This window comes from Zootoca vivipara, chromosome Z1 (genome assembly GCF_965207765.1).
Source record: "Zootoca vivipara chromosome Z1, rZooViv2.hap1.1, whole genome shotgun sequence".
In the NCBI taxonomy this organism is placed as follows: Eukaryota; Metazoa; Chordata; class Lepidosauria; order Squamata; family Lacertidae; genus Zootoca; species Zootoca vivipara.
In genome coordinates this window covers 61,212,032-61,238,450 of record NC_142583.1, presented here as the reverse complement: position 1 = coordinate 61,238,450, position 26,419 = coordinate 61,212,032, and the positions used below count along the sequence as shown (strand labels likewise).

General features: G+C 45.7%; 1 protein-coding gene across 6 annotated transcripts in view; it reads left to right on the top strand.

Annotated features, from left to right (window-relative positions):
- The window catches only part of ARHGAP24 (Rho GTPase activating protein 24), a 348,183-nt gene that overhangs the window by 271,168 nt on the left and 50,596 nt on the right, over positions 1-26,419 (top strand). For 5 of the 6 annotated variants that reach the window (XM_035112152.3, XM_035112151.3, XM_060278415.2 and 2 more), the window contains one exon: positions 15,644-15,766. In XM_035112152.3, coding sequence (XP_034968043.1) covers positions 15,644-15,766 — 123 coding nt within the window. Of the gene's footprint in view, positions 1-15,643; positions 15,767-21,022; positions 25,441-26,419 lie in introns of those variants that run through there. The other variant, XM_035112154.3, reaches the window with a different exon arrangement.

Genomic DNA, 26,419 nt, shown 5'->3' with positions numbered 1-26,419 from the left:
AGCCGTCCTGACCAGCCAGGGCTATGTGCTGGTTGTCTCTGCTTCACTGGCAACACGCCAGTGTTGTGAGATTTTAACAGGCATAAGGGGTAAATAACACCATGAATCTGATGGTGATAAGTGTCATGGCTAAGCTGTGTACCTGTCTTGGCTCAATGTATTACCTGTCATCGCAGATTTAGATGTGATTCAGTTTAATGGATCGCCAAGTAACTGACTCCATTTGAAAATGTTGCGCAGATATGACACCCGTTTTTGACAGCACCGGCAACACAGGTGAGAATGCTGTTGTGATTGCTTGCACATTCCCACCATAGTCTCAGAGCTGTTTTGTTAACCTAACTCTGCAAGGGTATGTTCCGCCCACCCTGCTCAAGGTGGGCAACCACATTTTTGTATATGGCATCTGTAGTATTAAAATGCAGCTTGTGTTCTGCAAAGATCAAAATGTCCAGGGCTTCCAAAACACAACGGTCTGTGGGTTGTTAAAAGTGTGCAAAGGGCAGAGATGCATAAAATAAAATAAAATAAAATAAAATGCATGTTCATTGGTGCAGGGAAGCGTCACAAGACAGCAAACAGGAATGTGCTTTGGTCTTGTTGATCCATGAAAAACACAAATCATTTGGTGAGAAATAGTCTGGAACAAACAGCAATAGCTGGTCTGGAGAAGTAAGAGGAGAAATAGTCTGGTTTGCACAGAGAGTTGCTATGACTGAGCTTTGAATGGTGGAAGAGCAATGCCTAACTGAGACCGCACTTTGGACAAAGATGTCCATGAGTTTGATGGTGGGAACGGGGTGCACAAAATAGGCAGCTACTCTCCACTTGGAATTTGGGTGCCTACCAATCCTGTGAAAATGCTTGGTGTTTGAAATGCCAGTGGATTGTGGGGGGAATGGAACACTTTAGAACGGTTTTCTCACATCCTTAGTGAACTGGATTCCATTTGCATCCTGAGATGCATGCAGGTTACAGTCTTGGAGGCCGCTGCATGTCTTTCGTGGGATTCAACCTGTGTTAGATGGCAGGCGGAGCCTAATGCCATTTCCCCACTGAAAATACCTCTTGCAAATATATTTTCCCTCAAAGGTGTTGTTTACTGCAGGTATCATGTGTGTGTGTGTGGGGGGGGAATAACAGTACGGAAACAATTTCCAGTGGGGAGACAATGCAAGGAGGAAAGGAACAAGCCCCCCCCCCCAATTCACCATGACTCTGGTCTGGATGGTGCGGGGGGGTGGCTGCCAATTGGGGTGAGGAGTCACAGAATGCTAAGCACCATTTGGGCCTAATCTGCACTGTACATTTACAGCAGTATCTTACCACTTTAAATATTTATTTATTTATACCCTGCCCATCTGGCCGGGTTTCTCCAGCCACTCTGGGCGGCTTCCAACAGAATATTAAAATACAATAATCTATTAAGCATTAAAAGCTTCCCTAAACAGGGCTGCCTTTAGATGTCTTCTAAAAGGCCGATTAGTTGTTGTTCTCTTTGACCTCTGGTGGGAGGGCGTTCCACAGGGCGGGTGCCACTACCGAGAAGGCCCTCTGCCTGTTTCCCTGTAACTTGGCTTCTCGCAGAGAGGGAACTGCCAGAAGGCCCCCAGCGTCTGGGCAGAATGATGGGGGTGGAGACGCTCCTTCAGGTATACTGGACCGAGGCCGTTTATAAACAGTCGTGGCTCCACCCTCCATAGGATCCTGGGAGCTGCAGTTTGTTAAGGATGCTAAGAGTTGTCAGGAGGCCCCTATTCCTCTCACAGAATTATAATTCCAAGAGTTCCCTGTGCAGAGGGATTTGTTGTTAAACCGCTCTGCTGCAACACATAGGTTGGGCCTAAGAGGAGCCCGGGAGAAGATAAGGCAGTGATAAATTCCGTGATATGGTTCCCTCCCTAAGCCTGGCTTTGACTCTATTTATCATTGTGTTGATTTTATTGGTGTCTTCTTAGCTGCCCCCATCCCTCCCTCGAGTGCAGAAGCTCAACTAACTCATCTGTGAAGAAGTGTGCATGCACACGAAAGCTCATACCAAAATAAAAACTTAGTTGGTCTTTAAGGTGCTACTGAAGGAATTTTTTTATTTAACTCATCTGTGGTTAGTTTACAAAGACTTTTATGAATTGGTATAGGCACGGGGCACCTGACCTGGGCAGAATTATGGTCCTGCAGGGAAGCTCAGAATCCATGGCTTATATATGGAGTGTTGTATGGCCAGAAGGACTTGTGCATTAATCCCGAATCAGTGCTGCGGTAATGGAGTAACACAATAAAACAATATTCCTAAAGGGGGGGGTGGATACCTTGTTTTTCTTTATAAGATAAACTCAAAGCAGGTTACAGAGACTTTTATAATGTTCATGAAACACAGCAATTTAAAGAATTAGTAAAATGAATATGTTTAAATTTATGTACTGCCCTATATCCACAGGGTTCAGGGCGGTTCACAAGATAAAGTTACAATATCAAAACACAAAATAGATAATCAAAATATAAACAGAAACAGCTGAACCCCCCCCCCCCAAAAAAACACACACACAGTTAAAAAATAAAAATAAAAAGCACAATTAAAAAGCAGTCTAAAAGAAAGTAAACAGCATTCTCTTCTGGGCAACAGCAGTCCTTTTGTAGTCTGCCAGGCCCCTCCCTAGGCCTGATGGAGAGAGGCTGGAGCAGTAGTATAATTTAGTTAGCTGCAAGGACAGTAGGGATAACTAGCCCCAGGTATAATTATTATTATTATTATTATTATTATTATTATTATTATTATTATTTATTATTTATACCCCGCCCATCTGGCTGGGTTCCCCCAGCCACTCTGTGCGGCTTCCAACAAAACATTAAAATAGAGAAATCCATCAAACATTAAAAGCTTCCCTAAACAGGGCTGCCTTGAGATGCCTCCTAAAGGTCTAGTAATTGTTGTTCTCTTTGACCTCTAGTGGGAGGGCATTCCACAGGGTGGGTGGCCCTCTGCCTGGTTCCCTGTAACTTGGCTTCTCGTAGCGAGGGAACCGCCAGAAGACCCTCGGCGCTGGACCTCAGTGTCCGGGCAGAATGATGGGGGGGGGGGAGATGCTCTTTCAGGTATACTGGACCGAGGCCATTTAGGGCTTTAAAGGTCAGCACCAACACTTTGAATTGTGCTCGGAAACGTACTGGGAGGCAATGTAGGTCTTTCAGGACCGGTGTTATGTGGTCTTGGCGGCCGCTCCCAGTCACCAGTCTGGCTGCCGCATTCTGGATTAGTTGTAGTTTCCGGGTCACCTTCAAAGGTAGCCCCACATAGAGCGCATTGCAGTAGTCCAAGTGAGGTACACTGATGGGATAAATTGGGCATTAAAGGCAGGGGTGGGTGAGAAATTTGATTTTGTTTGCATTTTAATGACAAATGACCTAATTTGTACTTCTCAAAACCAATAGGCAAACTGACGTAGTTATACTTTGAAAGCCACCCTTCTCTGAATTTTGCAAAACAGCTATCCAACTCAACAATACATACAGCAAGGCAAAAAGATGAACCTATTTAATTTACAGGTTCCAAAACCATACACGGATGGAAATACAGCCATGGTTTGAAATTTACAGTTATCTGAATTTTGCCATGCAGTTCTCCAGTCAAGAAAAGTGTTCAAAAATGCACATATTAGTGTAAAGCCCACATAAAAATGCACATTTCAGTGAAAATAACATACCAAAAAATGCATTATATTAGGAGAAATTGCTTGCAAAAAAATGACTGCATTAATCAAAATGGCATGCAAAAATGTGTTTACTAGGGCAATGGCTGGCACACATGCCAGCATCTTAAGGCATGGAGCTAGACCAGGCACCCCCAAACTGCAGCCCTCCAGATTTTTAGCCTACAACTCCCATGATCCCTAGCTAACAGGGCCAGTGGTCGGGGAAGATGGGAATTGTAGTCCAAAATGTCTGGAGGGCTGAAGTTTGGGGATGCCTGATCTAGACCATGTGCCTCTCAACAGCCTCTTTATGTATCCAATCCCCTATGAATGGTAATGCCTAAATAGGGTTCAGATCTGTAACAATTATTAAATGCTTAATTGCATGATATATGGTATTTTAATGTTGGGAGGCAGTCAAAATGACATGAATATTTGCAGAACAGATTAATTATTTAGTTATCAGAAAAGGTAAAAAAGAATAAGCTACGAATCAAGGGAATGCATTTCCATAACTACTGGGAGTAAGAGAGTCATTCCATTAGTAACTGTTTGCAAAAGAAAGAGGGCTTAATTAGTTTAATTAGCACTGAAGCTAGTCCAGTGCAGCCATGAACTCATGTTGTTCCACAGTCGAAATGACTTCTCTGGAAGCACAGAAATGCACACCATGGCTAGAACAGCACCAGTTCAGATTTAGCGGATTAAACACTCTTGCTTCCATACTGATTATTACTCCCAGTTGACAGGAGACCCTTTGGGTCACAGTCATTTTTCTCAATGATAATAACAGTGTGAATGATGTTTACCTTATTTGCAGCTGTAAGACGAGAAGGGGCATGGAACTCTCTCCCCGCCCCCCAAGATCTGGGTATGTCAAGATAGGGCCCACACAGTGTTATACTGGTGTTTGCGGTATGCTAGTTCTGTTTGAGTGTTTAAGCCCACATGATTCCACTTGCACAAGGGGGAGAGTCAAAGTGCAAGTAGATAAATAGGTACCGCTCCGGCGGGAAGGTAAACGGCGTTTCCGTGCGCTGCTCTGGTTCACCAGAAGCAGCTTTGTAATGCTGGCCACATGACCCGGAGGCTGTCTGCGGACAAACGCCGGCTCCCTCGGCCTATAGAGCGAGATGAGTGCCTCAACCCCACAGTCAGACACGACTGGACCTGATGGTCAGGGGGCCCTTTACCTTTACCTTATTTCTGTTTGAGTGTTTAAGTCCACATGATTCCACTTGCACAAGGGGGAGAGTAGAGCCATAGTCACTGCCTCTCTCGCTCCAGCACATCCCTGATAGCTCAGCCTTGTTGTCTTTTACAGGGTTGAGAAGGTCTGAGAAATGATATACAGTCGTACATTGGTTGCTGGGTGCCTTGGAACTCGTACGTTTTGGCTCCCGAATGATTGAATACTGGAAGTGAGTGTTCTGGTTTTCGAATGATTTTCGGAAGCCGCACATCCGGCGCTACTTCCACAGCTTCCAATTGACTGCAGGACACTCCTGCAGCCAATCGGAAGCCGCATCTTGGTCCTCGAACAGTTCCGGAAGTTGAACGGACTCCCAGAACACATTCTATTCGAGAACCAAGGTACGACTGTACATTGAACTGGAAATGATGCTAAAAGTAACTTTTGTTAAAAACAAAAACAAAAAACCCAGAAGTTTGTAAATTGTATAGAAATTTATTTATGTACGCTACAATAGCAGCAAGAATGCTACTTGCCCAAAAGTGGAAAGAAGCAGAAGTCCTAGCAAAGGAAGAATGGATACAAAAACCTTTGAAATGTGCAGAAATGGCGAAACTTACTGGAAGAATAAGAACTCAAGATAACTTTTTATAAAAGAATGGGAAATGGTTTATGGAATATTTGCCGATAAATTGCAAACAGATAAAAACATTGGCAGGATTATTGTCATAACCTGCAGTTTCATAAGAGTATATATTTAAAGTAGATAACTAAATGAGCAAATTAAATGAATTTGGATATGCAGAAGATATTAACAAATAAATTTAAGGAACTGCAGAAAGAGGGGGAAGGAAGACAGAATTTGAAATGTTAAATTGATTGTAAAACTAATGAAATGGATAAACCTGAAAAGTTTAAATAAAAACTTTAAAAAGAGAGGTAAGATCTGAAGCAGGGAGCTTGCTGTACCATGGCAAGCACTCCATCTAGTTTGGCATACCCTCCAACATTTCGGCAATGAAAATAGGAATGCCCTACTTAATAATAATAATAATAATAATAATAATAATAATAATAATAATAATACCCCACCCATCTGACTGGGTCGCCCCAGCCACTCTGGGTGGCTTCCAACATATATAAAAAACACAATAAAACACTCAACATTGGGGGGGGGGAACTTCCCTATACAGGGCTGCCTTCTAAACGTAATACAAAAGGTGGTGCTGTGGTCTAAACCACTGAGCCTCTTGGGCTTGGCGATCGGAAGGTTGGAGGTTTGAATCCCTGCAACGGGGTGAGTTTCTGTTGCTGCTCTGTCTCAGCTCCTGCCAACCTAGCAGTTCAAAAGCACGCCCGCGCAAGTAGATAAAAAGGTTCCGCTGCGGCAGGAAGGTAAACAGCATTTCTGTGCACTCTGGTTTCCATCACGGTGTCCCGTTGCGCCAGAAGCAGTTTAGTCATGCTGGCCATATGACCCGGAAAGCTGTCTGTGGACAAACGCCAGCTCCCTCAGCCTGAAAGCGAGATGAGTGTCACAACCCCATAGTCGCCTTTGACTGGACTTAACCGTCCAGGAGTCCTTTACCTTTTACCTTTACCAAACGTAATACAATTACTTATCTCATTGGCTCAGGGGTTGCATAACATAATCCTCTCCAACATTTCTCCAATGAAGGTAGGGACGTCCTAAGGAAAAGTGGGACATTCTGAGATCATATCAGAAACCAAGACGGCTTCTGTAAATCTGGGACTGTCTCTGGAAAATAGGGACACTTGGAGGGTCTGGTTTCAAATAGTGGTCCTGCAGGGTTCAAAATATTGTGGGGGAGCAGACCCACAAAAAGCCTTCATAGCTACCTCTCCAATGTACAATATTGTGTACAGTTCTGATCGTCCCACCTCAGAAACAGTATTGTAGAGCCGGAAAAAGGATATTGTAGAGGTTCAGGAAGGGGCAACTGAAATGATTGAGGGGATGGAAAAATTCATGTGTGGGAAGGTTACAACAACTGAGACGTTTTTGTTTTGAGAAAAGGGAAGAGGAGACAAGAGGTCTTTTCAAGACAGCAGCTCCACAGGTCCTGAAGAGTTCTGCTGAAGCTAAAAATAAACACAGCCAGAAATGGTAGCCATAAAATGGCAACTCTGCCTTCTGCGTTGTGGATAGATACATAGCTGTGTATATTGAAACGCATCAGCAGCAACAACAGTTCAAACACTTTAATTATCAAATAGATTTGAACTACCAGAAAATTAGTTACAAGTAAAAACGTATTAGCAGAAGTTTTTAGCTAATTAGCAGGTATATTAGTGAAACCTGCATTCTCTTGGCAAACAAGAAGGAGAAGAAGGGGATTAATAGCAATTATAAACTACTTCACCAACTTTGCTTCCCCGGGCATAATCAGTGGTTTTGTTTTGTTTTGTTTTGTTTTAAAGGGTTCCTAGTCCCAAACTGGCCCTTATGTGCTTTGTAAGATCAAAGTTCTGGCATGAGATCCAAATGGAATTGAAAGTTAACCTGGGGGAAAAAATGTGACTTGGGTTTAGAATAACCAAGAAGTGGGGAAATCAACAGTCTAGCACGTCTAACACAACCTTTTGGGTTATTCTCTCTTTGCTGAAACCTTTAGCTTGCGTCATCTTACTAAGGTCATAGCCAGCAGCTTTTGCTGCAATCCTGGCCTTCCCCACCTTTTTATTATTAACATTTTTATTAACGTTTATAGGATTGAATACGTTTGGACCAACCTACAACATAGTATTAAAATTCAATAAAACATTTTAAATACAATTACAGCTTCTATCACCTCCTTGTAAGCAATTTGTTAAAAGTCCATAACTTTAAAGCAGAGACATTCTCAAGGAGATAGTATGTTTGCAAATCAAAACATACCAGAAAATATTCCAGTAGGGTGAGGGTTTTTTGGGGTGGTGGTGGTGGTGTTCTTTTGTGTGTCTGGGGGATCCTCCCCATTTAAGAATGTATTTATTTTTAATTGTGCTCCAAAAATACTCCTGGCCTTTTCAGGGCTCCATCTTTGCCTTTCATTTATAAGGGCAAATTGCTGGCATTTGGGCCCCTGCTGACCTTATGAAATGTTTCTTGACTATTTTCTGCGTGCTTAACACCTTGACTTTTTAATGCACTTGTGGGCTCTGATTTTCCGCACAATGCCTTCTCAAGTCACCTGCTCTGAAAGGACATCACTTTCCCCTTTCTGATGATAGCACAGTTGCAGTCTGGATCGCGTCGCCATCTGTAAGGGCAGGATATCAGGGGAACAGGTGTGTTCATCTAGGACATGGTCCGAAGCCACACAATGCTGTCACTTTGTCAAAGCTTAACAAGTCTGGGTCTAATATGTGGGCTGCTGCTTGGAAACCCCGGGGATGAATCCCACGACATGAAGTTTATTATTATTAGTTTATGCTGGTGGAACTCTGCCACAAAATATATGTGGGGTGAGAACCTCCAGAACTCCTCCTTCTCGTGCAGTAGGGTGCCCAGACTGAGTGAATAGGTTGGCACCGGTTTGTCAAAGAGAAAGAGAACATGGGTGGGCACTAGCTGGCAAGAGTGCGAATGAATAGAGCCTTTATATATTTATACTTCTGGCTCTGCCTTCATATTTGAGCCACTCTATCCCATCAGAAAACATCTGACGGCAGCCCTGTTTAGGGAAGTTTTTAATTTGTGACATTTTATTGTATTTTAATCTTTCCTGGAAGCCGCCCAGAGTGGCTGGGGAGACCCAGCCGGATGGGCGGGGTAAAAATAAATAATAATAATAATTACTATTATTATTATTTCCTCTTCTGTCATGTTTTTGGTCTCCCCTCCTCTCAAATTCAGTCAACATGCCCAGGACATTGAGCACTGGGTTCCTACTGGGCTAGCTTTTATGCAAATCTATGTCTACTATTTTATTTTATTTTTGATGATGCATTCCCACTTTTTTGGCTACGTGGTTAAGTGGTTACTCTAAGCCAGGGGTAGGCAACCTAAGGCCCATGGGCCGGATGAGGCCCAATCGCCTTCTCAATCTGGCCCGTGGACGGTTTGGGAACCAGCGTGTTTTTACATTGGTAGAATGTGTCCTTTTACTTAAAATGCATCTCTGGGTTATTTGCGTGGCATAGGAATTCATTCTCTCCCCCCCCCCCCTTCAAAATATGGTCTGGCCCACCACGTGGTTTGAGGGATGGTGGACCGGCCCACGGCTGAAAAAGGTTGCTGACCCCTGCTCTAAGCATCAGGGTATACCTGGAAACTGTTGATCAGATTTTCTTTCAGTGCCCCCAACCCAAGCGTGATTCCAAGATAGGGTGGTCACTGAAATGTCACCAAGGAAGCAATGCTAGACCCTAAATTCTATATTGATACCTCTCTGTAGCAGGTCTAATTGGCAAGCCTGTCACAGACAGAGAAAACCCAAGCTGCAGAGGGGCATGTTGGAAGAAATAGTAGGTGAGCAGTTGTATTTCTCTGGTCTTGTTCAGCAGAGGCGATAGCTTGAGGGTCAGAACAGCAAAAGGCCTGAAAAATGAGCTATGGATTCTTGCTGCAACTATTGTGTCTGTGATGTCAAGAAAAATTAATCACAGGCTTGCTCTGAAATGGTACAGCCCTGTTATCTTGGGCAAAATAATATTCCTGGGAAGAAGAAGGGCATGGCTGCCATGCAGAACAAAGATAAAGGACAATGCATATTGGGGGTGGCGGTGGGGCTGTTTGTTTAGGATTGTGCAGCAATGGATGCAAGCCTATTGCCAGAAGGGTCAGTGTATTTGCATCGCCATTTTCTTAATTTATCTTCCTCCATTTCTCTCCCAAATTCTCCTCCGAGGGTTTCCCTAACACCATAAAATCAGAAAAACAATATCAGTGTCAAAAGCAATCCAGCGGCAAAATTACAAGCGCAATAAATCAATAAAGCGGGCCGGGAACAGCGAGAGCCGCAAATGAAATACCTTATAAAATTAACCAGGCAAATTTCAGAACGCCTGCTGGAGCCGATGTGCCTTCCAGGCGAAATGTTAAAGAGCTCTCTATTGGCATCAAAACTCACCTGCAGGTGGAAGATGACACATTCTGAATGACCCTTCAATCTTGATGGCTCAAGGTCGTCACAATTAAGGTTATGTATGGGGGGGATAATAGGGGTTCCTAGGGGGGCTCAGTGACGTGGAACACAGTTCATGTGTAAGAAAATCTCAAAACTAAAGCCTGTTTGTTTGCTGCAAGGCAAACAGGGAGCAAGTGGAGCAGTGGGAAGTGAGACTTCAACCCCTTCCCTGGCTTGCTCAGCTTCCCCCTCCCCCCATACAATATCTCAAAGTTTTCCCTACCCAATTCTAGACACATGTTTTATTTATATGCTTGGATCTGCTGACCTTTAAACCCCTAAACAGCCTCGGCCCAGTATACCTGAAGGAGCGTCTCCATCCCCATCATTGAGCCCAGACACTGAGGTCCAGCTCTGAGGGCATTCTGGCAGATCCCTCGCTGCGAGAAGTGAGGTTACAGGGAACCAGGCAGAGGGCCTTCTCGGTAGTGGCCCCCATCCTGTGGAACATTCTCCCATCAGATGTTAAGGAAATAAACAACTATCTGGCTTTTAGAAGACACCTAAAAGCAGCCCTGTTTAGGGGAGGTTTTTTTTTTAATGTTTGATGCTTTATTGTATTTTTAATATTCTGTTGGGAGCTGTCCAGAGTGACTGGGGAAACCCAGCCACATGGGCGGGGTATAAATACCAAATTATTATTATTATATTATTATTATCTGAAATACCTCAGAGAGGGAGCAACTTTGGGTGAGGTGCCAGAGAGCAAGATGGGGCATCATCACCCATGTTTACATTAGCAAATGGTCACTGGGTCTATTTGAGCTTTGCCTAGAAATGCCACAGTCTGTAATTCCACGGCCTTTTGGCTCTACTGTTTGCAGTTTTGTTCCTTAATATTCCTGGATTCATATGCACAGGGATACGTATATAATCTGCCAAGCCCTTTATTTGCAGCTGATGAAGTAGGCTCCAGTTCACAGCTTATACAACAATAAATCACCTCTAAGCTGCCAGAAGACCCTTCCCCCCCCCCCCCGTCAGCCCCTTCAAAGAACACAGAAACATGTCCTTTTCAGGCAGATAAAAATCACGCTTGGTCCTGTTTTTAAAAGTGGACAAGGATTTACTTTCTTCCTATGTGTGCCTAACAGCAGGAGGAAAAATGCAAGGAAGCTGTTTGGGCTTGACAATTTGAGAAACAAGCCCCTGCTTATTTCAACAAGCTCTTCTTGTTCGGTGCACAAAGTATCTAAAGTACAATATTGCGAATGCAGGTAAAGGCCACTCCATGTCACTTTCGGAATTGTACCTCCCTTGATGTCCATGGTTGTGCTTTTCCATTTGCTGGGCAGGAGTTCCTAAAATACTTTTGCTCACATCCGAGCAGTGCCAGCTGGTTGCGCAAAAGTACACCCAGCTGGTCGGAGGCGGCATTGCTCAAGAAGCACACCAGCTCTCCACTTGCTATTTACTGAACCATTGGAGTGCATCTGAGTTTGCAAGAGAGAGGACAGGCAGCTGGAATGAGTTACTTATAAACCGTTTTGCAGGGTTAAGGGTGGGAGAAAGAATCATTCCTCTTTGCAGAGAAGGGAGCAATAGAGGACAGGTCAGTTACGCCCCTTCATTCCAATTTGCTGAGTGACGTCTGCCGTTTTCTTTGAGGGATCCAAGCATTGTACAAAACAAGGTTTAATGGTAAAGAGAACATAGAAATGTTTCTTTTCCTCCACCCCATCTTGGACCAAATTCTTATTGAAAGTAAAGATATGCAAGCATTTGGATTCGACAGAAGTCTTCAGCAGGAAACAAAATATAGAAAGGGTTTAGGTAATGCCCAGCTCATGCCCAGCTGTCCTTCAGTGGAATGGAAATTAGCAACAAAATTGCACCCAGTGCCTCTTTTCATTTGCGCTGTGCATTTTCTTTGTTGTAACCAAAGAAAAAAAGGGGGGAAGGAGGCCCTGGATACAGTTCTGGATGCATGAACTGAAACTGACCTAGCAACCAGGAAAAAATTAGTGTTTCAGGGTCAATTTTGACATCATGCTGGAAGAGCCATTAGCAACTACATTGTTAATAATAGGCACAGAGAGAAGTTTTCACTGAAGCAGCAGCACACAGAGAGAGGAGCTTTAACTTTGTTGTCATTTAGTCGTGTCCGACTCTTCGTGACCCCATGGACCAGAGCACGCCAGGCACTCCTGTATTCCACTGCCTCCCGCAGTTTGGTCAAACTCATGTTCATAGCTTCGAGAACACTGTCCAACCATCTCGTCCTCTGTCGTCCCCTTCTCCTTGTGCCCTCCATCTTTCCCAACATCACTGGGAGAGGAAGAGGAGTGCAGGGGGATCGCACTCTCCCTGGCAGTGCGATCCCGGTGAGGTGCCATCGCGGCTCCCCCCCCGCCTGCACTGGGTGCCACGCCCCCGCAGACGGCATGTCACGCCCCCAGGACATGTGCCACTCCCCTGTAGGTGGTGCGCCCTGCCCCCGCCTGCTCTCTGCCCCCCAGTGCCGGAGCATGAAGCTCCGCCACTGTCGAACATCAGGGTCTTTTCCAGGGAGTCTTCTCTTCTCATGAGATGGCCAAACTATTGGAGCCTCAGCTTCAGGAACTGTCCTTCCAGTGAGCACTCAAGGCCAATTATGCATCGTCAAACAAAGAGTAGACACATCACCAAAAAAATGAAGAAAAATGAGGTTGCATATTTGCATTAAAACTGTGTGTGCTAATTTAGAAGTATATATATGCAAATATGGACATAATTGCTGAAATTTAAATAGACATCTGATGTATCTCACCATAACGGGGAAGACTGTAACCAGGTGAACTGTGTGCAATTGTTGATGTCCAACTTCCAGGCCAACTTCTTAGCAACTTCCCCTTTAAACTAGACTTGGACCAGACAGACCTTCAAATAGAGGACCCCTTGAAACAGAGGACAGTCCTCTGTCAAGTTGGACACATAGTCACCCTTTCCTACCCAGCTGCAATCCTTAAAAAAAAAAAAACTCTCCCAAGCTGCTATTAGCCACAAAACAAAAGTTCATTCATTCATTCATTCATTTTCATACATACCCAGAAGTCTCAGGGTGGTTCACAAAAAAGATCACAATATATAAAATCAAAATAAAAACAATAATCCAATAACCCCCCCCCCCCAAAAAAGAGCCACATTTTAACCAGGCAAAGGCCTGGTTAAAAAGGAACGTTTTTGCCTGGTGCCTAAAGGTGAAGGCGCCAGGTGAACTTCCCTGGGGAGAGCATTCCACAGACGGGGAGCCACTGCAGAGAAGGCCCCGTTCTCATGTTGCCACCCTCCGGACCTCTCGAGGAGGAGGCACACAAAGGAGGGCCTCAGAAGATGATCTCTGAGTCCGAGTAGGCTCATATGGAAAAAGGCGGTCCTTGAAGTATTGCGTTCCTGAGCCAATGTGGGCTTTTCTCCTCAAGCAGAGAAATGGGGTGTGCCACCCCTGAACCATGTGCATGGGTCTGCATGCCACCTGTGGGGCTCTGGGCTGCAGTTTGGCGCACTACTTTATTATGCTTTCTAGTTGTTTCACCGCGTTGCAGTGCCATAAGGAGTGCTTGCTGTATCCTGTGGTTTGAGCTACTAAACTATTTGCGCATAACACTGCTGTCGCAGCACCAAAGGGCACGGGCACTGTTTCAGAAATTCTGCCAGGGATTATAGCATCTCCACATGGCCGCTCTCAGGGCTCATAGCCCCATATGTGCCTTTTTTGTAGCTGTGTGAATACAGCCGGCTTTTTGTAAGTGGAAGAAAGGGATGTACATGGTGGCTGGTAGGGATTTGCCAGAAGCATTGCGTTTTCTGCCCAGGTTATAAATATGAAGCACCGATACCATTCTGCTGCGTAGCATCCAACCAAACAGACATCAGAGGGTCGAAAAATTGGACACCAGCTCCATTCGCGGAGATGAAGTGCTGACTGAAAGGAGTCGTTTAGTGGCCAATAGTGCTTTCCTCTTTGTCAGGAATGCGTTTGGAGCAGCTGTCATTTGGAGTCATTGCCGGCCGATGTTCCTGGCAGAACTGTAGGATGACAGAGCAGGATATTGCTGTAGAATCTGTAAATCACCCTTCAGGCAGGCCCCAGCCATTAATGGTTTATTCTTTTCTGGGAATGGCATTTGTTTCCTACATTTCATACACTGAGTCTTAAGATGACTCTTAAACCCGTTTCCTCAATACTGAGAGTGTTCAATGTATGGGACTTCAGTGAGTGCTTAGTTCCTGCTCATTGGTTTCTACCTTGTGCATGATGCTTGGACACAGATGTTAGCTAAATCACAAATACCTTTTGCAGCTTCAGTCGTGGTGTAGTGGCAAATTCAGAAGTCACCATCATCATAAATTTGATGGCACTAGCCAAATGCCATGGCTAGTGACCAGCCTCGAGTCTACTAAAATGCTTTGTTACATAGGGTAAGAGGTAATTCTCATATAAAACATACAAATTAAATCTCCGAGTCCCCTTTGCAGCTAATCGCTAGTTTATCCAATTCTTTCGCCCTAATCTTCCTAGCTGCCAAGGCATAGAGAGCTGCTTTGTAAGTTACAAAGTCCAAATTCAAAAGGGCAGGGTCCTTTCGTGGTCATTGCAGCCATGCCCCTTCCAAGATTATATAACTTTATAAGATTATACCATAATCCTATAATTATACAGTAATAATAGTTTGGTGTGCACTGCAATTATTAATGCAGATCTCCTTTCAAAAAGATCTGCTATTTTCTGTGCACATACATGGGCAAATGCTTGGAGTACTCCAATATCTTCCATTTAGGAGAGGCCTAAATATGTGAAGTTTCATTATATGCAATAGAAGATTCATTATATGCAACACCACTTTCGCCACCACAATCGCCACCCTGTTTCCACCTCCAGATTCAAACACACACCTCACACACACCTGTATTTAAGCCAAAAGGGACTGAGAACCCCATTGACTTCATTTCCAGAGAGGGCGCTGCGATAGCTTCTTGCAGCAAAACCAAAAGGGTTTTCTTGTTTGTTTGTTTTTTTACTGTTCTAAGTGTATTTACTTTTTCATACTGAGAAGAGTTTAATCTGTTCTTAATGAACTGTGCTATCTGAACCTGGGATTAGCTCAGTGGGTAGAACATGAGACTTTTAATCTCAAGGTTGTGGGATCGAGCCCCACATTGGGCAAAAAGATTTCTGCATTGCAAAGGGTTGAACTAGATAACTCTGGGATGCCTTCCCAATTCCACAATTCTATTATTATATCTGTATTTTCTGATCTGCGATAGTCTGCTTCTGTTATTTTTGTTCTCATTTATTACATTTATATCCCACACTCCCTCCAAGAAGCTCAAGGTGGCGTAAAATGGCTCTCCCCCTCCTCACTGCATTCTCAAAACAACCCTGTGAGGTAGATTAGACCGAGAGTCACTGACTGGCCCAGTGTCACCCAGTGAGGTTCATGACTGAGGACGCACCTGCCCTGTAGGGAGCTACCATTCCCCCACAGAGTGCAGGTGGGGCCTGAGTGGGGATTTGAACCCTGCTCTCTCAGGTTCTAGTCCAGCACTCTAACCACTACACCATACTGCTACCCACTTTGGATTGTATATGAGAATTTGGGTTGCAAAGTGCGAGTGTTCCTTAATGCAGGTTCCCTCTTCTCTCATAGGCGGAGACAGAGAGCGGATGACAGCAAACCATGAAACCTACCTCCTTATGGCAAGCACTCAGAATGACATGGAGGACTGGGTGAAGTCTATCCGCAGGGTTATATGGGCCCCTTTTGGAGGAGGTGAGTACATCCGTAACATATGTGGATTTATTGACTTGTTTTATATTACGCACATGGCTTATTTCCTGCATTGCAGGGGGTTGGACTAGATGATCCCTGGGTCCCTCCCAGCTCCAAGATTCTATGGTTCTGTTTTGATGAGGAGCAGACAGAGAGTCTTGCAGCAGTGAAAAGGGGAAGTGAAATGAATCAAATGGATTGCAGAACTCCGGCGTTTGGCAGAGAAAAATAGCTCCTCTCATTTGATTCCGTGTGTGCATGAGGTTTGCGGTACTAGAGATTGCATTGCTACAGCTCACTTCTACACGTACTTCTAAGTATATATTCCTTTGCAATCTAGAAAATGGGCCATACTTATTTGGATGCCATGTATATGCTTGTTCTATATTGCCAGCAAAGCACAGCATTTTCTTCCTAAAATAGCCGCAGTTTCTGGACTTCAGTTGTGAAATCCATTTACCATTATCACAGGCCTGTTTGGCGAGAACACTAGTCTAGAGAGAGCCACTCCCAGATGGTGGCTTCTCCCAGAAGTGGAACTGACCCCTCACTGCTTTCCATTCGCCAGCAAGCAAAGCCTTTTTTCTTGCAATAGACCTTTGGCCGCTAACTGGCTGTTGTAGCAGCATCTTCTGAGGCTGGATGTCGCACGTGCGCACGCTTTTAAATGGTTTTAAGTGTTTTCCGTGCTTTTACTAGGCTTACTTATTTAATTGCTTTTTCGTGTTTAGATTTATTGTGTGCTTTTAATTGTATTGTCAACTAAGGTGGTGCCGTGGTCTAAACTTCTGAGCCTCTTGGGCTTGCCGATCAGAAGGTCAGCAGTTCAAGTCCCCAAACTGGGGTGAGCTCCCGTTGCTCGGTCCCAGCTCCTGCCAACCTAGCAGTTTGAAAGCACACCCAAAAGTGCAAGTAGATAAATAGGTACCACTCCGGCGGGAAGGTAAACGGCATTTCCATGCGTTGTTCTGGTTTCGGTGTTCCGTTGCGCCAGAAGCGGCTTAGTCATGCTGGCCATATGACCCGGAAAAACTGTCTGTGGACAAACGCTGGCACCCTTGGCCTTTAAAGCGAGATGAGCACCACAACCCCAGAGTTGTCTGCGACTGGACTTAACTGCCAGGGGTCCTTTACCTTTTACCTTTAATTGTATCTGTTTTAATTTCTGCTGCGAGCCTCCTTGGTCCTTCACTGGGAGGCAGGCGGGATATAAATAAAAGACATCCGTTTCCAGGGTTATATGAGTATCATTTGGAAGAAGAGGTCTGCATCCGGCCATGTGGTTCTGCATTATGCGACCTGACCTCCCAGTAGCAGCCAACTGGTTTCAAGAAGGAAGGACTCCCACTTGCATGCTGGCTATTCCACTAGGCTTGATAGAGCACCCGAGTCAAAGTAAATAAAACAGAGATTTCTGGCTTGCTCCCAGTGATGTTTAGCTGTGAAAATAAATGTCTGGCAGTTCAGTGGCTTTGCTTTGTATTGTTTTTGCAGCAGAGGAGGAGAGCAGAGTTGCAGCCGGGGAAAAAACTATGTTTACTGTTGGCAAATCACCCTCTCCACTTATCAATTAGACCCTAGGGGGGCTGTAGGAAATTATCATTGTTAACAGAGCCTCCATGAGGATCAGCACAACATGCACACTCCCTACCCGGCATTTAAAGGCTATGAAGTTTTGCTCAGGAAGGGTATTTCAGCCCTTGGCTGGTGGTCCTTTCCTATGGCACAGTTTCAACTGGAGCCCTGCCCAGGACTACCTTTCAATGTGTCTGCAGCTGTGTCTTGGATGCTCTCGGGAGGCGGAGGCGGGAAGACACCAGCTGAATGAGGTCCGAAACACATATGAAATGCATTCCACTCTTCTGCTAGGAATCTGATGTCTGCGCAGAAAAAGGCAGGGAAAGTCCCCCCCCCTCCCCAAGAATGTTACACTCCAGCAGCAATGACCTACAACTGAGAGTTTAATAACTTCAATTCTCTCCAGAAAGTCAGATTCTTGCTGTAGTTCTCAGGCTCGGTGGAAGCGATTCCTTTCTGGTTTGGTATGCAGTATGACTCGTTTCTTAGGGGGCATGTTGCTAGCAGCCCATTCCGTGCGTTTTGGGGGCCTCCAGGCGGGCAGGATTTCGCAGGAGGGATTCTACGGCACACTGGGAAATTGAGGCTCGTGCAATTAAAGTGGATTAAAGCACAGTTTCCCTAGAGCAACGCATCCACGTTTAAGAAGAAATATACATTTTGCAGTTAGGAAAGTGACAGGGAAATGCGTTGAAAAGTGTGGAATGGGCAAATGATTTGCAGGATGGATAAAGAGCCTCCACTCGAACCAGAAGGAAAGCTCAGTGTTGGATAAGCTCCAGCTCCGAGGTTCCCTCCCTGCGAGAAGTGAGATTACAGGGAACCAGGCAGAGGGCCTTCTCGGTAGTGGCACCCACCTTGTGGAATGCCCTCCCATCAGCTGTCAAGGAAGTAAACAATGATCTGACTTTTGGATGACATCTGAAGGCAACCCTGTTTAGGGAAGTTTTTAATGTTTGATGTTTTATCGTGTTTTTAATATTCTGTTGGGAGCCACCCAGAGTGGCTGGGGGAACCCAGCCAGATGGGCGGAGTATAAATAATGAAATTATTATTATTATTATTATTATTATTATTATTATTATTATTATTAGCTCCCTGCAAACACATCCGAGTGAATGCTCAGGAAAGAGTGGATATAATCTAACCTCCATGTAAGCTTTGTGCAAGCAAATCAGGATTAATGTTTGATTAATAATAATAATAATAATATAATTTATTATTTATACCCCGACCATCTGGCTGGGTCCCCCCCCCCTCTGCCACTCTGGGCGGCTTCCAACACACATTAAAATACATTAAAATATCACAGATTAAAAACTTCCCTAAACAGGGCTGCCTTTAGGTATTTTCTAAATGTCAGGTAGTTGTTTATCTCTCTGACCTCTGATGGGAGGGCGTTCCACAGGGTGGGTGCTACTACTGAGAAGGTCCTCTGCCTGGTTCCCTGTAGGTTTGCTTCTCGCAATGAGGGAACCGCCAGAAGGCCCTCTGTGCTGGATCTCAATGTCCGGGCTGAATGATGGGGGTTAGACGCTCCTTCAGGTATACAGGACCAAGGCCGTTTAGGGCTTTAAAGGTCAGCACCAACACTTTGAATTGTGCTCGGAAACGTACTGGGAGCCAATGTAGGTCTCTCAGGACTGGTGTTATGTGGTCCCGGCGGCCGCTCTCAGTCACCAGTCTGGCTGCCACATTCTGGATTAGTTGTAGTTTCCGGGTCACCTTCAAAGGTAGCCCCACGTAGAGCGCATTGCAGTAGTCCAAGCGGGAGATAACCAGAGCATGCACTACTCCGGTGAGACAGTCTGCAGGCAGGTAGGGTCTCAGCCTGCGTACCAGATGGAGCTGATAGACAGCTGCCCTGAACACAGAATTGACCTGCGCCTCCATGGACAGCTGTGAGTCCAAAATGACTCCCAGGCTGCGCACCTGGTCCTTCAAGGGCACAGTTAGGGCACAGTTATCCCATTCAGGACCAGGGAGTCCCCCACAACCACCCGCTCTGTCCCCCAGAAACAGTACTTCAGTCCTGTGAGGATTCAACCTCAATCTGTTAACCGCCATCCCTCCTCCAACTGCCTCCAGGCACTCACACAAGACATTCCATCAGAGCACTAAAACATTCTCAATTAAAATAGGTTGCTTGGAGGAGCCCTTTGTCGACTTGGGTAGGTGTTTCAGTGGGTTTTCTGTCCCAGGAAAATGAAGTCGCCGAGTCTCAAAGCAGTTCGTCAAGGCTGGCCTGAGGCATTTTGCTGCCAGCAGCAAAGTACAAGATGGCATCCTATTCGTTTCACACACGTAAGCCAACTGGATTGGCAGTTGAATCTTAACCCTATCAGTGCAGGGCAGTGCCCTCCTCTACCACATCTGAGGGCATCGGGCTTGTTTTGGGAATGAAGCTTATTGCACTGTCCTCCAGCAACTTTCTTCCCCTCCCTGCCCCCCCCCCCCCAGCATTTGCTACCTTGCTCTGCCAAAAGGTAGATGCAGCGCTTCTGGCAGTCATTAAAACCGAGGACTTCTTTGTTATATTTTTATCCCATTCTTCCACGAAGTAGTTCAGGGCAGCAGCATATGAAATCCTTTATGTATTTTTAAATAGACTGCTTGCATGCCAAACTGCCTTCTAAGTGGTCTACAACTATATAAAATCGATTATAAAAACATGCATAATTGAAATGCGCAGTAATAATTCCATCAGAGCACTAAAACATTCTCAATTGAAATATACAGTAAAACAAGCCGGTTGAAATGCATGACAGTTCATACAATTTTTTTTAAAATAAAAAAACACACACACAATTAAAGCACTAAGACCAGAAGTTCACATTCCCTTGGGCCAGGCTGACCTACCTTACAGGGTTGCTGTGAGGATACAATGGATGGGGGACCATGTGCATAATATTGAACTCCTCCGAGGAAAGGTAGCAACGACGACACATGGTGTGCTCTCGCTCCCCATTTTATCATCACTGAAATCTTGGGGTGTAGGTTAGGCTGACTAGAGATCAACTCACCCACCCAGTGTCACCCCATGAGATTCATGGCTGAGCAGGAATTTGAATCTGAGTCCTCCCAGTTCAGTTCCAGTCCTATAGCCCAGAGGTTGGGAATAAGACTTGGCTGTTGGGTTAGATAGATGGATCCTTAGCATCTACACACACACACACACACACACAGAGAGAGAGAGAGAGAGAGAGAGAGAGAGAGAGAGAGAGAGAGAGAGAGAGAGAGAGAGAGAGAGAGAGATGGGGCTGCTTACCTGTCAGTCACCTGATTCCACAATGATGCCAGGTGAGCCATTTTACCTTGGCAGCATTGCTAGCTGGTTGACACTGACTTCAAGCCCAGCTGTCGAGGATGGAACCTGCGACCTTCTTTCTGCATGCAAAGCAGATGCTCTACCATTTTGCCTTTCCCTTATAATATATTGTCCCAAACAGCAATGCATAAAAGGGGCCACATTCTAAGTGGCTACTGCATGTTTGTGGCGGCCTTACTTCATCCTTAAGGACCATCTGTGGAAACACAAGGTGCAATTGGAGAAATTAGTTTTACATCTTCATGAAGGTAGGCTTGTCTAGCACCACCTGTTGGTGAACTTCATTGGTTAGTAGTATTGAATTTTACGTCCAGAACACAAGGTGTCGTGGGTAAAATAAACTCGTCGGGAGAAGCATCACAGAAGCAGGTTCCCCCACCCCATACATGTTTGTTTGGCTCTAGAATAATGTCTGAAAAGTCCAGGCTTATATGTTGCTTAGAATTCTGCCTACTCAATGTCTCTTTAAATGCCCAGAGCCCTTTTAGCAACTCACTGTGAGTCACCATCTTGGAGAAGGGTAGAGAGAAGCCATTGGTTGAACACAATACAAATAGAGGTATTGAATCAAAAAGCTTTTAGTGGTTTTAGAGTTCTGTTATAATGGGTAACTGTTGGCAGAAGGCCTGGCTTTCATTAGGCACATTAAAAAGTATCCGAGTGCACAAGGAAAGTCTGCTTTGAAGTATTTGCTTATCTGTTCTTTGTGCCGTCCACTCCTTTTGAATTTGTGAGCATTGTTTGGGGCTGAGCTTGCAAACCTTGCTTACATGTTTTGTGTCTTGCCAAAAGCATTTTCCAATTCAGTTATCCTCAGCACTTGTTGCAAACAGATTCCAAGGCCACCTACCTTCTTCCCCTGTCCCGGGTCTGGTGGCAGTGGAGATGGAGAGAGCCCCAAAAGGCCTGCTTGGGTCACAAGCTCTCTTGTTCTGTGGGTCTGCCTGCACATGCCTCCTGCCTGGGCCATCATCCTGCCGCCTTCTCATCACTGTGGTCTGCTTGTGGCAATGACAGAGAAAGTGCAGGCAGGCCTGTGTGGCCTTCTCACTTGTCTGCTTGATTGCTCTACTGCACATGTGCATTTGTTTGTCAGCATGATTACGGCTGAAGACAAATCTGGTATGGAGACATTTTAACCCCAGCCTGACTTCATCGTTTTCAGCACTCTTTCTGCTGCGGTTCAGCTACTGCTAAAACTTGCATTGTTCATCTCACTACCTGCAATTGGCCAAAACTAACACAATTAATCGTGCAATTAATTTTAACGGAGGGGAAGCATCCAAAACAATGTAGAAAATGATGCCATTCGTGTGTGCCAAATATCTGTGAGAGTGCAAAGAGACATTTTATTCCCACTCTTGTGATCAAATACAGCCTCCCTTAATTAAGATGATTGACAGTAGCATGAAGACAGAGAAAAGGAAGTTGTTCTCCCACACAACACATACCGTGTTTCTCATAAAATAAGATGTACCTACAAAATAAGACATGGCAGGCTTTTCACGAGTTGATTTAATATAAGACATACCCCAAAAATAAGCCGTAGTGGGGGAACAGGTCTGGCAAGGAAAGGAAGGCGTTTAAGTGCCTTCGGAAGAGCCGGCAAGAGGCAACAGCGTGCTTGCTGGCAGCCTTCTTCTTTTCATGCCACTCGCAGTGGCCGTCTCCTTCGCTGCCACCGCTGCCGTGCTTTGGCGCTGGGCGTGTGCCCACAGCCACCTCCGCGGCTGCTGGGATCACCGCCGCTGCAGCCGCGCTCCTGGGTACTCTCAGCGCTTCCCCCACGGCTGCCTCACTGCAGGGGCTTCCCGACGATCAGCTGAGAGGTGGGCTGATCGGGCGCCTCCTTGCCATTTTTATTTCCTTCTCCCGGCTCTCACCGGGTCCCGTGCGGCGCGCTGCTGCCGGCTCTCACCGGGTCCCGCTGGGCCGGGGATCAGCGCAGTGCGCTGTTGCTGGCTCCCGTTCAAAAAAATAACACACACCCCGAAAATAAGCCACTGTGGGGGTTTTTGAGGAAAAATAAATATAAGACGGTGTCTTATTTTATGAGAAACACGGGTATTAAACATGCAACATTCTCTACTATAGGATGTGGTGATGACCTTGATGGCTTTTTAAAACAACTGGGAAAATTCATGGAAGATAGATCAATTCATGGTGATTACCCTTGAATGTTATATGCAACTTTTGCCTACAGAGGCAGTAAGATTGTTGCAGAGGCATTGTTGGCATCTGTGGGGCTTTGGGTCTTGATGTCCTTCTGCTAGTTTCCCTCTTCTCCATTTGTTTGCTTCCAAATAACAGATACTGAGAACAAACAACAGAGAAGGCCGTCTGCCCGTATAAGTGGTCAGAGGCATCTGGCTAATCACCTTTAGACTGCTGTCCTAGATGGACTTTGAGCTGATCCAGCAGGGAAATTCTTATTTTCTGTGTGCGCATGCATCAGAGTTTTTTTAAGATGCTACTTTATGCTCTACAGGTTCCGCCTTTTGACCTTTTTTCACGTCTACAATTAAGCTGGAACTGTATGACTTGATCTGTTATGCTGGGGTGGAGAATCAGTGGCCTTCTAGATGTTGTTGTGAGACTGCAACTCCCATCATCCCTGACTTACTGTCCTTGCTGGTCGGGGCGTCTGGGAGTTGGGATCCAGCAAGACCTGGGGGGAGCACATCCTTGCATTAATTATTGGTTGCCTGACAGGGACTAGCCAGCCTCTTCCATCCCCCAATTTTTACACAGCAAGCTTTCTGCTGTGGGTTGCCATCCATGGCTGTTTGGCTGACGGCACTTGACCTTGATGGGTCACATGTTGTGCAGGTCACTTGTGATATTGGGTTTGCAGTGGAAGGCTGAGGAAAGAGCTAGAAGAAATAATAAACTCAATGTGTGCATGTACCATCGCTTGGTATTCAAAGCACTACACACAAGATCTGTGTGTGCATGTTCTTTGGGCAATGTGATACTCTCTTGACATTTGCCAGACTACAGTTCCCATCAGCCGCAGAAAGCATGGCCCGTGATCCTCAAAGTGGTAGTCCAACAGCATCTGAAGGGCACCGTGCTGGCTACTCCTGCTCTAATATTTGGAGTCAGCCTTCTGGGAGGCCTTGTGCAGCGGCAGAGCTAACTGAACAGGCAGCCCTGCAAATTATTAACTGCTTTATTAAACTTGCAGTAGCACAGTGGGGGCAGGGGGTCGAGAGAGAAAGACTCTCCTGGGCTCGCATTGCTTATGAAAAAAATTAAATAGAAAACGCACAGAGAAACACACACACACACACACACACACACACACACACACACACACACACACAGAAACAAAATCCAATTCCCCAGATGTTTGTCGGTGAGTTAAACTCCTTTTCTGGTTGGATTTGAAAGGTGGCCTTTTTTTCTTCTTCTTTGCCTTGGCTGTTGAAACGGGCTTTGATTACTCAGCATGAAAGTAGAAATAGCATGGAACTGGAAGGGACGAAGGAAAGATTAATGGGGCTGGAGCAGGAGGGAAGAAAGACGCTCATGTGAGAGGCAGAAGGGCTCTTAAACTGCCCCACGTGACTGTTGTTTGAAGTCAACTCAAAGTCAACATTAAAAAAAGAAAAGAGAGAGAGAGAGAGAAATCAACCTTGTAGAAACCGTGCAAGCTCCCTTTGCCTCCCTCACATTGTTTTGCTTGCACCTGCTGCATTCGTGCAAAGGGCTTGAGCAGAAGGCACTACGGCAGTAGTAGGAGAAGCAGCAGCAGCAGCAGCAGCGTTTGAAACACTTGCCACTGAGAACAGTTGGCATGGGCATATCTTGCGGGAGGCGTGTATTCCTCAGCAGATTCCCAGGAACTTGGTGGCAGTGCTGCTCAGCTGCTGAGCTTCTCAGCTGCTGCTGATGCCGCCGGACTGATGCGTTTGCCGCGGGGTGTCGAGGGAGCAGGAGGAAGGCAACAAATCATCCAGACTATCAGAAGGGGAGGCGTTTCCTTGCATAATAATTGGGGAAAGAAGAAGCCCTTTGAAGAGCGTCCGTAATGGACAAATGTAGCCTTTTGGGAGATGCTGTCATCATTTTTGTGTGTCCACCCCATTTGCGGAGATAAAAAGGAGCCGGCGAGGAGCATCCAAGGCAATTCTTTGGGGCCCCTGTTTTTGGTCATTGTTCTCATGTTCTGCTCCTGCGTTGCTATTTGCTGACCTATCCCAGTGGAATCTATGCCCTGCCTTCCGCATTTGCTCCACCCTATACGGTTCCAGCTGGGAAGGAGCACCGATTCCCCGCGCCAAACCCTGCCACGAGGACCCCCCCCCACGAGGCACCTTTCGTGGGCGATATACCTTTACGTTGAAAGTCTCTTGTCAGGACGCGGCATTGTAGCCATTCAACGGGAAATGACATTTTTTGCAAGCTCGAGGAGCAGGGAAGAAGGAAAGGAAACTACCTGAAATCACTAGCAAAGAAGGGGCGATACCATATCTCCTTTAAAGAGCTCACTGGGCACATTCCACCAAGACCGGGAAGATCAGAATTTAGGAAGCTCGGGGAGGAGATGCCACTGAAAATTGTGATAAATGTAAACGATGGATTGCGGTGTGCCATCTAGAAGTGGGTTTTAGCACATGCTTTTCGGTTGTGACTAATTCTCTGGCCTGCATGATGCCTGAAGACAGGAATACGGGGGTCCGGGCCTCAGGTGCCTTAGCATCGTCCCCCTTTGTTCCCAAAACTACCTACAGGAGAATCAAGCGGTGTTTTAGTTTCCGCAAAGGTAGGTGCAGTTTGTCATTGTCATTGCCTTTTCTCTCCTCCCCCCCCCCCTGCTCCCCGCTTTCAGAGTCTTTTCTGAAAGGTTTGGGGCTGCGAGGAAGAAGAGCTGTTGTGTTTTGAATAGAAATTCGGAAACAAAGGGCAAGCAACAATAAAAGACGCCAACGCTTGCTAGGCTGGTTTTATTTATCCTTGATTTGTTGTTGCACGGTTACTGAGTTTTTCTTCTCCGGTATGCAACCCGCAACTGGACATTTTTTAACGGCTCCTATAGGGTTAATTATTTTAAAATTACTGTGCATCAGTGCCAGCAAAATCCGTCAAGCACCAGGGATGCTGGCAAACCAAGAACACTTGGTTCCGCTTTAGCGTGGAAGAGGGCTAGAGGTCCAGCTGTTAGAATTGAAAGATGTCTGATGAGCCAAATAGGGATTGAAGTACACACACCTGATTCTTTCCCTGTTAACATTGGGGGGGGGCAATGTGGCTTCTGCTTGCTTGCTTGCTCCTCTTCTGCAGCTCCATTCACCTGCCGCATAAAATGTCTTCAAACTTGTTCCCCCACTCCTTTCCTGGAATGTAGCGCTTCCAATCAATGTGTGGGATTTTCACTGGGCGTGTGTGTGCATGCATGTGTGTCTCAGCTCAGCTGGTGGTCATGGAGGAGGGAAATCTGTGCTACCAAAGAGAAGAAATGACAAGATTGCAGGGTATAAGAACATTAGCAGAGCCCTGCTGGACCGACCAGACCAAGGTTCTCTCTGTTCTATAGTATCCCGTTTCCTGTAACGGCTAAACAGATGTTTCCTGGAAACCCACAAGTAAGAGCAAAAACCTTCCCACCTTGATTGCCTCCAACACCTGGTATTCCAAGGCACCGTGCTTTTGCATTCAGAGGTTCCACTTAGCTATCTTGGCTAATGAACCTTCAAGATCAGAGGCAGTTCATCCTTGAGTGCACAGAATTGTAAAATATTTAT